Genomic DNA, 15,579 nt, shown 5'->3' with positions numbered 1-15,579 from the left:
CAATGGCTGTCACCACTCCAAACACCATTTGCTTTAGAGTGGAGGGATCCATCCGTCAGGTCTGAGACAAAAAAACAACAACAACAGAGAAGCAATTCAAAAAAACTTCTCATCATCCTCTCAGTGCTAAGGCTATATGGGATCAGAAGGATAAGACCTCAAGGTTTAAAATGCCTCTGGCTGCATTCACAATTCTAGGTCAAAGCAAAAAGACAAAAGGATTTTGACATGAAAAAATTAAACAAATGTACTGTATTCTTACAAATAAAGAATATTTACCCCTCCAATACAGTAAAACTGCACATTTTAGAGAGGCCTTTTATTGTGGCCAGCCTAAGGCACACCTGTGCAATAATCATGCTGTCTAATCAGCATCTTGATATGCCACACCTGTGAGGTGGATGGATTATCTCGGCAAAGGAGAAGTGCTCACTAACACAGATTTAGACAGATTTGTGAACAATATTTGAGAGAAATAGGCCTTTTGTGTACATAGAAAAAGTCTTAGATCTTTGAGTTCAGCTCATGAAAAATGGGGGCAAAAACAAAAGTGTTGCATTTATAATTTTGTTCAGTGTATATTTTTGTGCAGGATATATTAAAACTAAGCTCCTAAACAGCAGACAGAACACCTATTTGGTGTTAGAGACTTTGCCCGCCCAGTCACATGTAATATAGAAAAAGAGAATATATAATAATATTCCTAAACACCTAAGCCAATGTTACAGGCAAAATGTACAAAATCTGTCAAACCTTGTGCTGTTCCTGCTCTTGCATCTGTCACTAAAAGTGAATCATTTCATTTAGACCTTTGCAGTTTGTACAAACTCATTTCAGAAAAGATTGTTTTGTGAATGTCACAATGTGATTGTCTGATTGTCACAATGTAATGCAGGGTTTGAAAAGCGGATGTTATTAAAGAAAATTAATGTTTATAAAGTCGAAAATTAAACGGAAGTAGCGTAGTAGTAATGGCATTATGATTAAACCTTACGAAGTTTTACTTTTTTTTTTATGAAAAAGATACAGATGAATAATTTAAAATAAGATCTATAACATGCATTTAAAAAATTGATTGGGTGAATTTTAATTTCATGCCAACTTTAAGAGATTGCCTTAAGTTATAATGGGTTGTCGAAATGTTTGATGCTAGCTTAACATTTATCAAATTTAATCAGCAGTCATTTAAAGCAACAATGTTGAGGAATATAGGATAAGAATTTCATTTAAATTAGTATTGTCTTGGTACAGGCTCACGTTCAATGCAGTACTCAGGGACAGATATTAGCAGGCTGTTATAAGCCTAGGTAGCAACTAATTAAGAAGTTTAGCTTGTTACATGAATATCAAATATTTTATTTCTTTGAAATTATACAGATGGGTTATTGTATGTTTATGTAAATATTATTATCATCATTATATCATTGTCACCTTCACCATCACCACACTTTCACATAAACTCTGAATTATAGTGGCCGACTATGCACCACGCTAAGCCATTATAAGTGGACCTCTGGGATAAATAATTACAGAATATATGAAATGACCTCTAAGAAGGGTCAGGGTTCTGTCACAAAATTGTTTTGGTTTATTCTTGGTTTGATGACAGAGCTCTGACGCTCCTATCGTCTTGTCTTTGTGTGAGTATGCAGTTTCAAGTTCCGTACACTCTTTCGTCCGCTTGTTTCTATTGTAAGTGCAAAGTATGGTGTTTGGATCCCGGCACTTCAGTCTAGCTCGGTTTCAGTTCAGTGTCCAGGTTTGGACATTCATGCTTCATGTTTTGTCTCTTATTGTATGCACATGGATTTAGTGTTCATTCACTCACTGTGCACTCTTGTCTTGTGTGTTTTTGTCGAGCACATGGTTTATGTTTTCATTAGCCAGGCAATCTTGTGTTCTCTCTTGTTTTGTATGTTTCTATGTGCTTTGTTGTCTATTGTCTTAACCCTGCCCTTTTTATTACCTGATTATTGGTTTAATTGCCCCACCTGCTCTCCCTCGTTACCCTCCTAATTTCCTTCCTTATTTATTTCCCTTGTGTTTTCTGTCCTGTGCTGGTTCATTTTGTATCCATATTGTGCTTCTGGTTGCCGTTGTCTGGTCTGGTCTAGTCTAGTCTAGTCTAGTCTAGTCTAGTCTAGTCTAGTCTGTGAGTTTAAAATTTTTCCCTGTTGTGTTTTGTTTTTTGATTTGCCCTACCAAGGGCCTTTGGTTCACATTATCCAGTCAATGAAGAATTATTACTCAATGTCTGGTCATGACAATAAACACTCACACTGAATCTGCTCATGGACCACCAGGGCAAAGTGATCAATTTCCAAGATCCGAGAGAGCCTTCCCATGTTGTCAGTTAGACGAATCTAAAACAGGCAAAATGGTAAAGTAATATCAGATGGATTGACCTTTCTAAAAGTCCTGCACAAGACTCACCTGCTTGAACTGTTTGTAGAGCACTTTGCTGACAGGATCAGAGGGCTTCACCTTTCCTGCAAGCACAGAAGCAAGCATGTTTCCCAGGGTCACCATACCCAGAATCAACCTGCAGAGAGGAAGCATTCAAATGTAGTGTAAAACACTTTCAATCAGCTTCATTTACATTGACAAATGTTTTAATACAATATGTGCTGATGAAAATTACAGTAAGGTCGTCAACATTTTATTTTGAATTTAATATGAAAATGTACTGGCGTTTTCACTCACCCAGCTTCATCTACGACAGGTGCCTGGTCAAAGCCCTTTTCTTTCAAAATTTTGATAGTTTTTTGGCATGTGACTGTGGGCAGCACAGTAAGGGGAGCACAGAGGTTTAGACTTTGCAATTTCAAATTCCACCACCTGGAGGTAATTGAATGACAGATGAAGATAAATAAAGAATGAACACAGGACCAAAAACAAATGAGAGGCTGCTCAGGTTCTAAATACCTAGACTTTGTATAAATGTTTAAAATAGGGGAAAATGGCCATAGCTTTCACAAAGAGAAGTTATCATATCCACAATATCTAAATAACTAAAAAGTGTGGAGTGAAATGGGTTTTCTATGGTTTAAACACCTAGTTCAAAACCCTTTTAAATAACATTATAGATGAATAGATGAATGTGTTCTCTATACTAAATGTTCCACTATCATCAAAATAAAACCTCAGTTCTGGGTCATAACTGAGATGGATTTTAACTTAAAAGTTGAAAAGTATTCACAGGACAATGGTAAGTTGTGTTTAAAATGTTACAAACTATTCAAATTAATGGTTTGATATTTTTGTATAATAAATTGTACATATTTTGCTGTTACGTTAATTGTTTTGTGTTTTTAATAATTGTTTTACTAAAATAAATAAAATGCATTGAAAAACGTACCCCATATAGTGTGATGTCCTGACCATGTTTTGTTATTATGACATGTTGTCAAAAAAGGTCAATATGTATTTATTTTTTTATGTGGCAGTGACGGAGAAATTTAAGTAAGTACCTTAATGAATATTCACCAAATGAAAAGTATTACAAATAGCCCTAGTCTCACCTATACACTCCACTTGAGCTTTGCTGACTAAATCTTAAATTGACAAAATGATCCTCTCCTCACCAGGGTTTATTCACCATGATGTCCTCCACCCTCAGAAAGCCCTTCTGGAACATCCACTTATCACTCAAGAACTTGGACCTTTAGAGTATATATTATATTTACACAGTATATGTTAAACATGCATGCACACATCTATGCATTTGACAGATGCTTTTAACTAAAGAAACTTAAAAGTGCATTTAAGGTCAAATTTATCGGTTTGTGCTCCCTGGAAAAACAAACTGAAACTAAATACTTTTATTCAGTAAGACTTCTCCTTACATGTAATTTCGAATCGAGTCTGGCAGAATCACAACACAGCGCTGACCCTCCTTCAGCTCTTTGGCAAACTTTACTGCAGCTACCATGGCAGTGCCTGAACTACCACCTGACAACAGAGACAGAGCATTAGACTGATAAACAATGCAGCATATACCTACTTCAGTATTCTCATAAACATTTAACATGTTGAAAAATTCACAGACATATAAAGGTGAAATTTAATAAAAGATCATGTTCTTACCACATAACAGCCCTTCATCTCTTACAAGCATTCGGGCCATGGCAAACGATTCATCGTCTTTGGATTTGTACCATTTGTCAACTAACTGAAATAAATACACACAGGGGTTTCAAAGTAGTCCTGCATCATTTTTACATGACTGGTTCCCCCACCAATAGGACGCTGTAAGCCAACCCTATACCCTACTGCCAACTACTGGTAAAATGTCAAAATAGCAACAAATGGAACCAATGAGTGGACTATTGCAACAAACGTGGACGTCACAGAACAGGGTCTGTCCTTTTGGGCGTCGGATTATCCAGATGAAGACATGAGGAGAGTATAATTTGTATAATATTTGATCTTAGCACTTTTACTGCAAGTATGTGATAATGTGCCTGATATGGTATGTGACACCTTTATTTATTTATAAAAATAAATTTATCAAATAAGCATTTTTTTATTATTATTATTATTATTTTTAATGCTTTTTATCCCCATAAAGCCTACTGTATCATATTTGATACATAAATGTATTATTATCTGACTATTATTTCATATAAGGTTTTACAGGGTTATAAATTACTTAATATTATTTATTGGACCTGAGCAAACATGAACTTGTATTTTTATTAACAAAGATGAATAAATACTGTAACAAATGCTCATTGTTAGTTAATGTTTGTTAATACATTAACGGGGCCTAATTTTGTAAAGCATTACCAACTTTTTTATTTCCAAACATTTTACTATAGTTTTCCCTGCTTCAAGTGTACAGTGTTTGTAAAACGAAAAAGTGTCAGGCACCACTGAACATACATATATGTAAACATCCTGACTATTTGGTTTATACAGCTGAGAGTCAGAATTATCATCCTGAACATCAAGTCAGGTCCTTTCACCACTGATTCTCTGCACAAATGTCTGATTGATGTAAAAGTACATTTTTACAAAAACTCCTTGTTAGTTGAGGGTGTGAAGCCATACTTGTTTTCCAGCCAGTCTTCAACTCAGATACAACTTTTGAATTTAATAGTGTATTAGTAAATGTTCAAATTAACATGAACTAATATAAAAAAAAAATACTTTTGAAGTATTTTTCATTGTTAGTTCATGTTAATTAATATTAACAAATGGAACCTCATTGTAAAGTTTTACCAGCAAGTCTAATTTTGAAGGTTGAGCTTTCATCACTGTTTAAATTTTTTCTTGCTGTTCTACTATCAACTTCAATGCCTCATCTCTATGTCTCTGTCCCAGTTATACATAAACACATCCGATAAGACGTGATTGAATATGTGCACCTATAACAGGGCTAATTCACGTCTGGATGTTTGGGAAATTAGTGTAAATAAACAATAGCCAGAGGTTAAACGTGCTCACTATGGTTCAAATATGGATCATGATGTTGATCACTGTTGATTTCATCATTAGGTTTTGTACACAGGATGCTTTAAAGGGTTAGTTCACCCAAAAATGAAAATTCTGTCAGTAATTATTCACCCTCATGTTGTTCCAACCCCTTGTTCCAACCCCCTTGTGGGCCTCTGAATGAGTTCACGTAGTGTAACAGCGTAGCGCTTCTGGGTTATACGTCAGAACCTAGGCTCACTATTGGCTGACGCTGGTCATGTGTGTGATGCGTGTGTTGCTGGCCAATAGTGAGCCTACATTCTGACGTACAACCCAGAAGTGCTGTGCTGTTACACTACGTGAACTCACTCAGAGACCCACACAGAAGAAAATGAATAGTTGAATAAAGTCGTTATTTTTGTTTTGTTTTTGCGCACAAAAAGTATTCTTGTCGCTTGATAAACTTAAGGTTGAGCCACTGTAGTCACTTGGACAATTTTAAAGATGTCTTTACTAACTTTTCTGGGCTGGCAGATATCAATTACCTAGCAGCCAATGAAGGAGTGAGACAGCTCTCAGATTTCATAAAAAAATATCTTAATTTGTGTTCCGAAAATGAACGAAAGTCTTACGGGGTTGGAACAACATGAGGGTGAGTAATTACTGACAGAATTTTAATTTTTGGGTGAACTAACCCTTTAATGTATGTGGCAGTGCATAAATATAACTAAAATAAATTGGAGGGCTGCATAAAAATGATTGATGGTCAAAGATCTGGTAGGATACCAGTTGAAGAGCCCTTTCATGGACAAATAAAATTGGTAAAGGACATTAGACTTTTATTTGAATCTAATTTAACACTCTACATAATCTAACACCTATGTACAGTCACTCACAGATCTGTCCAGAACGGTGGGTATAAAGTCATATCCGATGCCCTCCACTTCATACTGGGTTTTATCTGTCCGGTTCAGCTCATCAGGCTCAGCGAGGATCGAGCCCTCTGGGTCCACTGCAACAATCTAGCAAAACAAAGACAGACTTTAGACGTGTGAACATATTCGGTGTTGTCTTGTTACTTTATGCCTTAGTGACTTTAAAGCTGCAATTTATATGATTTCTTATGCAGACTCAATGGTATTCCTATGATGTGGTATACTCTTCCATTTTTCTCTTTCTGGCTTCTTGGCATTTTAAAATAAAATAGTACTCTGTTTTCTGTTACAAAGCAAGTGAATTTCAAAGAATTGCTGTGCATCAGGTCTCAGGGACAATCCGTGTCTACCTTAACATTTGGGCATTTCTCCTTCAATTTGCGAGCAACGCCAGTAATGGTGCCACCAGTGCCAGCTCCTGCCACCAGCATATCTACTTTTCCTGTTGACACAGGTAAGGCGAGTAGAGAGTTAAAGGGATAGTTCACCTCAGAACCCTTTCATTCATCGTAGAAGCACAAGTGAAAGTATTTAATCTGAGAGATATTCGCCCCTCCATTGAATAGCCATTCACCCAAAAAATGGTTCAAAACATTCATAAAGACATTGTAAAATAAATCGATATGAATTGAGTGGTTCAGTCCAAGTCCTCTGAAGAGAAGCATCAAGCAAGTACGGTTGAGCTTCCGTTTATCAAATTTGAGTGCTCTATCTGCTGATCAAGCGATTGTGTCATTTCAGAAGACTTGGATTAAACCGTTCGATTCACACGGATTTATTTTACGATCTCTTTATGAACGTTTTGAACAATCAGAGTTTTGGGTGAATGGATGTTCAATGTAAGGACAGAAAACTATCAGATTTCATTAAAATATCTTAATTTATGTTCCAAAGATGAACAAATGTCGGTTACACTTTATTTTAAGGTGTCCTTGTTTCAGTGTAATTTTACATTTAAATACTGAGCAATATTAATGAACTACATGTACATGTACATGTACATCCTTAGGGCTTGCAACTGGTGAGACTGCACCGGGCCGTGCGCTTCCAGCGGCTAAGCGGTCGATTCAATTCCAATTCAATTCAATTCAATTGACAACAGAGAAGAGTTATGTTGTGAAGATCAAAAGCAGAACAAAGACAGAGAGAGAGAAAATACACGATTACTACCATCACACTGCTCCAGAATCTCCTCAGCAGTGGTGTCATAATGAGCCAGGGGGTTGCTGGGATTGCGGTACTGATCCAGGATGTGCGAGTCAGGAATTTCATTCTTCAAGCGCCAAGCCACACCCACATGGGACTCTGGGGAGTCAAACCGCGCACTGGTGGGAGTTCGGACTATCTCAGCACCCAAAGCTCTTAACACGTCAACCTATGATTAGACTCTTGTTTAACTGCATAAAATTGTACATTCTTGGTGGGCTAAGAAAACGAATTGGGATAAATCGTACCTTTTCCATGCTCATTTTCTCAGGCATAACAATTATGCAGCGATAACCCTTCACTGCTGCAGCCAGTGCAAGACCAATACCTGCATAGAATGCACAAATTTGTTAGACCTTCAGACCAGATTTGTTTTTACTAAGCAAATTTTTATTTTTTTCCCCCCAATTCTTTTGTTTTTATTTTAAAAAAAAAATCATGTCCACTACAATGGACACCATGACTAAAGCAAAATAAAAATTATCATATATTGTTGAAGATTTTGAAAAGAACATACTGTACTGAAACAATGAGCAATTCAATAGGAATGTAAAAAAAAAAGGTAAGATGAAGTATCAAAAACGTGTTTGACAAACCAGAACAGTCTGTAAATAATAAAATGACCTGTGGGATTACCTGTATTTCCAGAAGTGGGCTCTATAATGGTGTCTCCAGGTTTGAGAATGCCGTCCCTTTCTGCATCCTCCACCATACGCAGACTGATGCGGTCCTTCACACTACCACCAGCATTAAAGAACTCACACTTGGCCACTGCAGACAAACAAAACTTAATGACTGTTTTATGTAACAATAAATCCACATAGCAGGGAAAACTACTTCAATGGACACAAGTGTATGTCTAAAATCCCTTGTCTTTTAAAATATTTTGTCTTTCAAGGATACCAAGCTTTTGAAGTTTCTCATTTGTAATACTCCTTCTGTCATTAAATGGTATTGACTTTGAATTTAATTGATTTACAACTTCAAAAGTAAAAATATGAATTAATCACTTACAAAGTTCACACTTTAGTCCAAAAGTCTTAGAGATCTTGTTTATGCGGACCAGCGGTGTGTCTCCAATCCTGTCCAGGATGTTGGGCAGAATGCCTTCAGCTTTTGTCCTCCAATGGTGAAAAAAACAAAACAAAACAAAAAAACACTCAAGGTCACTTGAAGAAAAATACACTCACATTAAGGTCATTTTGTGACAGTGTAAATTAAAAATCTTAAAGGAGTATGCTGTCAAATTTCCGTTGTGATTTATTTGGTTAAAATATACATGATGAGACTGTCACTAAATAAAAATAATAACAGGTAAAAATAAAACCAAGTCATGTACTTATGAGTACATACACGAGAATATATCTGCTTCAGTGTGTGGACACTGTTCTAAAAAAATATTACTTGAAATATCTATACAGAAGATAACCTCTCTCTCGTCTCTCTCTCTCGTAACACATTTATCTTGCAGATAAGTTTCCTAATAAGCAGATATTCCTGAGAAGTGAACAGAAATGTTTTGTTTAGTAGACTCAACTTTTTTAGTACGTGTCATTTCCCTGTCACTTGATTTAAATTAGAAATCTTGTAATTTTAGGTTAGATTCTGAAAGTGAGTGATCATCACCTGGGAAAGTATGTGTGAGGGGACTTTTCATGAGACATTCCCGGTTTCCAGGTACATCTACTTGGCAGGTCAGGACGAATCCATTTAGGGTCAGTGGCCCCAGTTTCTCTATTAGGCTGCAGGGGTCTGTCTACTACATCATCCGAAACCAACTTGTTCTCTACGCCATTCCTGCCAGAGGTCTTTTTGCCAGCAAAAGGGCAGGCAGGGATGTCTTTCTCTTGGTTGGATGGGCCTGAAGGCATGATTTCTCTATAGTTCCCTGTAAAGAGTTTTAACGTTTAACCCAGGATAATTTGTTCACAATGGATTTTACATATTGTAGATTAAGACATGAATGAACATGATTATAATGAATGTGATTATACACAAGATACATAATGGAGACATTTAATTTCATCTTAATCAAAAGTAGCAGCAGTTCCTACATTATCACCCATTTATTTAGTCAAATGTCCAAAGACTTCGGAACTGGCACACTTCCAGGCTGCTGGCTTTGTACTCATTCCAAAAGCAAATATCACCAAAACATCAAAGCCCACAATGATAAAGTACATAATCCACAGAATTAACAAGAAGGCAACAGAGTGCTGCAGTGATGATATTTTTGTAGATCAAATAAGATTTATCCATTGGCTTTTGGATTATTGCCTAAATTCAAGGAGACGGAGACCAGAGACGATGGAAAAACACACGGAGAGCAGCAGCTTTTTTCCCCCCAGCTCTGATAGCCGCAGGACCATGCCAAACGTGGTGAGTGCGAAAACAAGCTCAAAACGTTTTAGACCCCGCTTACACCTGTATTTAGCGTTGTTCAGTTGTGATCCGATCAACCACAATGCATCTTAATAGCAAGTGTAAACAGGGCCTATATCACTTTATCAAGCAACATCACCACAGTGACATGAGGAGGAGCCATGACAATTCAAGCCTTTAAGGGATACAGTGCATGTTGATACACTCCAATCACCCAGACAAACATAGCAGTTTCTAGCATGAAGTTGTATCAAATATTCCAAACAAATCTGACGCCTTGAATGCACATAGCTTAACCATTAGGTTAATTACAGAGTATGAGAACCATTAATAGATAACCCAAGAAGCCATGCATATAATACACCAGCTGTTAAAACTCTGAGGCTCTCCAAGATGGCAAGCATGCTTGACTAATTTAATGTGAAATGGCCACAATGGGCAACTCCTTGAACTCTTCATCATGTTCCTCAAACCATTCTTGAACAATGTGTGCAGTGTGGCAGGGTGCATTATCCTGTTAAAAGAGGCCACTTCCATCAAGGAACACCATTGTCATGAAGGGGTGTCCCTGGTCTGCAAAGATGTTTAGGTAGGTGGCACATATCAAATGTAGGCTATGTCCACATGAATGGCAGGACCAAGGTTTCCTATAGCATTGCCCAGGAGCCTTGCTGTTTCAAACATACTCTGACCCAGTCGCCTTGCCATAACAATCTGTCCCTTGTCAAAGTCGCTCAGATCTTTATTCCTGCCCATTTCTCCTGCATGATTAGGAGAACTGGTTGTTTGCTTACCATCTAATCTACTCAGTACTTAATATGTGGACTTATGACATGATCAACAATATTCGCTTATCCTCTGTGTGTGTGTGTGTGTGTGTGTGTGTGTGTGTGTGTGTGTGTGTGTGTGTGTGTGTGTGTGTGTGTGTGTGTGTGTATATATTTTTTCTCTCAAAAATTTTAACATAGAAATGATCGAACATTACAATTATCAAACATCTTCCATTATGCTTGATCAAAATTCTACTGAAGGAGTATTGCAAAACATGACACTACAGGACCAGAGTTTTTCCCTATTTTGATGATTTCAATTAAGTAATTTTTTTTCCGGTTCAACCAAAAGCAAATCTTCTGTCAGTCTAAACAGGTGTGCTGGATACCAAGATTTAATGGAAATATGACTCGCGCTCATTACAATATTTACATAGTGTGTCAGCAGAAATAATAGACCTACACATAAAGCAAAAAAGCAGCAGTGATCTGTAGTCTATTTAATCCACGCCTTCCCTGTATGCAAGTATAGTTTATACAAAGACTAATAAAAATAATGTATTGTATTATGTTACTAGGCCTATGTAAATAAAAATCTTGATGACATTGCTCGATCTTTTTTCAAAAATTCAACTGACGATTCTTAAAAGTTTCAAATGTTTGGTGCTACTTACATTATAAGGGCCTATTAATAATATCAAACCTGGATGCATAATAACGATTCGTAAAATCCATTATTTTAAAGGAGACATATCATGCTTTTAAATTGTTCCTTTTTACATATAAATCATACATTTGTAGTCTATATAAAGCGGAACTGCAATGCTTGGGTCTGAATTCCTCATTATTATAGCTCCACAGGCCCCTTTTCTACCCCTTTTCTGATGTGCGTCTGAGAGCAACTCGTTTTGGTGCGGTCTCTTTAAATACAATTGAGACACTTCATACCCCGCCCCCTCTCCAGGTTGTAGCGGTGACACTCGGTTCAACTCCACCCCGTTCGGCCATTTTTGTAGTTTGATAGCAGATATACGATTATCTAGCGGCACAGAAACGTTTTATTCACACGTTATTAACAAAATGTCAACAATGGAAGACTTGTCCAGCCAGCCTTACATGTTCGAGCCAGAGTCGGAGCCGGAGCGAGATGAAAATGAAGACGACGAACCTGCAGAACAACGTCTTCATATGGATGTATCGCAATGGTGTGTTACTGTATTTACACATGAAACTTTGGTCTTCCGACCTTTTACCACCGTGTCGATTTATTTTGATTAATATGTGCGAGAGAGAGAGAGCAAGACAGCGCCTAGTTTGGAGGTGGTGAAGTCTTGTTTACACTTTCGCCTGGCTCGCGCGCGCGACCGGGTCTCTCTCTATGCTCGTTCTTTCAGTTAAACATGCGCCCTGTCACAAGCGCGGCAGTTCATCTACATTAGACGGTGTAATGAAGCGTGTGGGTTACTACATCCAACAACCGAACATTTTAACTTACCCTCTCGTAACTTCTGCATCCTTTAGCTTGGACTACAAAATTGCAGCGAGAAATAAAAATGGCGGATTGCTCGAAGTGGTGGGCCGGAAGTCAATGTCCTTATTTGGCAGTTCCGCTGCAAATACTGTGACGTAATAGTTCAAAAAACGTCATAGAGAACAGAAAAATCAGAACAGGTTGAAAAATATGACCAAAACAGAATATAAAGATATCAACGAAGCACCTGAAGAGAATAATTTCAACTTTTCTGTACTTCTAAACACTCCAAATATACAACAAAATGCATTTAAGGGCTAAAAAAGTCGATTTAGCATGATATGTCCCCTTTAAGTCGGTGGGTTAGTTTTTGCTACACAAATCTGGCAACCCAGTCTAGGACGCACGAGTGACGAGTAAGACTATTAAAAGAATGGGGAAGTTTAAAGTGGGTCCATGTGCTCTAAGAAATAAACCTAAACTCTTTCATCTAAAAACTTTCAGTTCAGACTTTCTTGCATATAGCCTACTCTCTTCCCACAAAACACTCTTATAGGACTTGAAGTACAAAATCCTTTTAATACAAATGTGTGCGAGAACGAGGCAACCATTCATGTACCTGCCCAAAAAAACACCACAAATCCGTGCACTTTTTCTGTAATTTATCAGACTGTCTGTTAGTAAATACGTAAAACGTTGTCGGTTTTAATGGAATTGGTTATAAAGAAATTTTCGTAGTTATTAATAAATCTCATTCCCTGATCTGTTAAGCACAAGGGATTTAGATAATTACTTAATAATAACATACAAATTTAAATATTTAAACAGAATTTTTATATACATTAAACCATATTCACAAATACATAAAATGTCATTATTTTGTAATTATCTGTCTCACTCTCTTTGTAACAAATATATCGCTGATAGAATATTGCACAAGTCTACAACAGCTATTTAACGATTGAAATACACATTTACCTTGCTGACGAGCGCGCCGACCGTCCACTTCAACAGCTGTATATTAGCAGTACCTGTCTCACGTCAATATGAACGTGGGTTGAACACTCATTATGGAATTGGCCATGTGTTGGCGCTCAATATGATTGGCTGGAAGGAGGGCGTTTTTCGTTTGCTCTCCTATCAGAAGCTGGGACATGTCCAACATATTATACAAACAACTTGAAAGAAACATTTGGCCTACAACTTTGAAAAACGCCTGAAATAAGTCATTTTTACATTTTAAGGAGAATGAGAATGATAAATAGACAAAACTTGTGACATGTCTTTTTGCTCAAATGATATGCATACTAGCTACAATCACCATACAGAATCATGGCAGCAGGTTTTATGATTTTTGAGATAATAGAGATATCGTTTCCCCCAGTACACTCATGATTCTGTACCGCAGGAAGATTGCAACAATATCCCTACCTATACTACAAAGGCAAACATAATTCCTGGTCTTTATGAAGTGCTATTGTCTCCAAACTGATACCACTGCATTTTATGGACAAGCACATAACCAATGAATAATGAACTTCAGTGTGACACCTCCCTTCACACCCACAACACTTCACTGAAGACCTGGGGCCTGTTTCAGAAGTGAGGTTAAGTGAAAACTCTGAGTATGTTAACCCTGAAATGAGGGAAACTCTGGGTTTTCTGTTTCAGAATGGGAGGTATGTCAAACCTGAGAAAGCAGAGTAAGTCGGTAACTTAGTAACCATGGTAACTTACTCAGTGAACCTAACCTGGTCGGGAGCAGGGTTTCTTCGGTAAACCCAGAGTTTCTTTCGGTCTCCTCCCCATTTTTAAAGAGGAAGCGGTGTTTAAACAGCTCATTCATTCTTTCAGTAAATTTATTCATTGCTGTTTTTACCCCTTTTTTTTATTTTTTTTTATAAGATGAAGTCTATATAACTCCTTAACTGGCAACTGAAAATACAGTAGTAGATTAAAGTTACATAATGTAGTTCTAAACAAATTCTACAGATTTAAACTGTGGCATTTACTGAAAATCACTGAACTGTGTTCATCTGTGCAACAGAAGTTGATGGACTCTCCTCCTGCTGTTCTTCCACACTCTGGGGGTGGGGGAGAGATAAGAATATACTTTTATACTTAGATTTAAACTTAGATTCTATAGGCTACTCCACATAAAAATGTGAATGTGTAGATTGTTTGATGTGTAGACACATAATATTAACATTACCTCTGTAGGCCTCTCTGTGCAGCAGAAACTCTTTATCCCCATCGTCCTGTGAAGATGAGCATTTGGTTGAGTACATTTTATAACACTATTTGTCATAATTTCTGGTGTATTGAGTAGGCTACTTACAACTGCCTGGGGTTCTGTTGGGATAGGATGCTCCAAAAGACAGATATTACCATCAGAATCTGTTGGGACCAACAAAAAACCCAACCCAAAGTAAAATAAATGGAAATATCAAAAATAGCCTATATAAAAAAGAACACATATGTAAACCCCTTACATTTTATGAAGGCCCTTGGATCTTTGGGAGTGACTGGCTCTGAAGTCCCTCCAGGAATTCCCTCAGCCAAAAATGCTGCTGCACTGCTAGACACTGGATGCTATTTAGTTATTTAATATGTCAAATGTTTGTAAAGTCAGGTAGCCTACACCCATGATATGCTCAAGCCTTACCTGATTGAATTATGTTTTTATATTTAATTTTCAGCTGCTGCCATGTTCTTTTATACCTTCAGGATTGCACCTACATGAAAATTAAAATTAGGTTGAATAACATACTGTTCTTCCAGTTTCACCTCTTATATTATAACAGTTGGGTAAGTTACTCTAAAATAGTTAATTACTCACTACTAGATTAATGCAATAATGACTATCTTTAGAAAGTATTGGTCTACTTATTACTAAATCCCATATCAACCTCAACCACTTGAACAATACAAGGATAGACAAGAATCTGCACTTTTAATGCTTTCAAATTAATATACAATTGCATAAACTATTCTTGAATTGACCAAAGTGTGTAGAGGGCGAAGGTTACATAAAAAATATACCTTTTAAAAATGTATGTTAAATATACAGAATTGTTCTATAGTCTAATGCAATTACATCAGATTTTACTTTAAATTACAGAAGAATTAAGCGTAATCCCTTTAATTAAATTACAGTATTTAGATTATTTGATAATTAATTACACCCATCACTGTATAACAGTAATTAAAATGTAATCTTACGCATTGACTCAAGCAACTATTTTCTCCCTAGCTAACTCTCTGTCCTTCGCTGCTGGAGCCGATATTTAAAAAAAATAAAATAATACATGTTCATACTCTCCATATGCTTGTAGAAGCTCATCCAGTTCTGCTGGTGAGGAATATGCAGACCTCTTTTTGTCTGGCGCTGTTGCCA

General features: G+C 37.0%; 1 protein-coding gene and 2 long non-coding RNA genes across 3 annotated transcripts in view; all 3 read right to left on the bottom strand.

Moving 5' to 3' along the window:
- Positions 1–13,319, bottom strand: part of cbsa (cystathionine beta-synthase a) — a gene marked incomplete at its 3' end in the record, with an annotated part of 13,811 nt that extends 492 nt beyond the window's left edge. The window contains 16 exon segments of the mRNA XM_082164098.1: positions 8–43; positions 45–61; positions 2,279–2,363; positions 2,434–2,542; positions 2,704–2,838; positions 3,585–3,662; positions 3,846–3,951; positions 4,087–4,171; positions 6,315–6,440; positions 6,704–6,795; positions 7,524–7,728; positions 7,808–7,887; positions 8,196–8,330; positions 8,574–8,680; positions 9,186–9,447; positions 13,161–13,319. Of these exon segments, the coding sequence (XP_082020224.1) occupies positions 8–43; positions 45–61; positions 2,279–2,363; positions 2,434–2,542; positions 2,704–2,838; positions 3,585–3,662; positions 3,846–3,951; positions 4,087–4,171; positions 6,315–6,440; positions 6,704–6,795; positions 7,524–7,728; positions 7,808–7,887; positions 8,196–8,330; positions 8,574–8,680; positions 9,186–9,430 (1,641 nt within the window). The 5' untranslated portion in view covers positions 9,431–9,447; positions 13,161–13,319.
- The window catches only part of LOC309495663, a 157,761-nt gene that overhangs the window by 101,108 nt on the left and 41,074 nt on the right, over positions 1–15,579 (bottom strand). The gene's annotated exons all lie outside the window — the stretch shown is intronic.
- LOC309495659 lies at positions 281–1,741 on the bottom strand. Its single transcript, XR_014204767.1, has 2 exons — positions 1,608–1,741; positions 281–1,547 (listed from the first exon to the last, which is right to left on the bottom strand). It is a non-coding gene; the product is annotated as an uncharacterized lncRNA (long non-coding RNA).

The sequence above is a fragment of the Leuciscus leuciscus genome, assembly GCF_965113295.1.
Source record: "Leuciscus leuciscus genome assembly, chromosome: 3".
In the NCBI taxonomy this organism is placed as follows: domain Eukaryota; kingdom Metazoa; phylum Chordata; class Actinopteri; order Cypriniformes; family Leuciscidae; genus Leuciscus; species Leuciscus leuciscus.
Note: the sequence above shows the minus strand (reverse complement) of the source record. Positions and strands in the feature narration are given on the sequence as shown.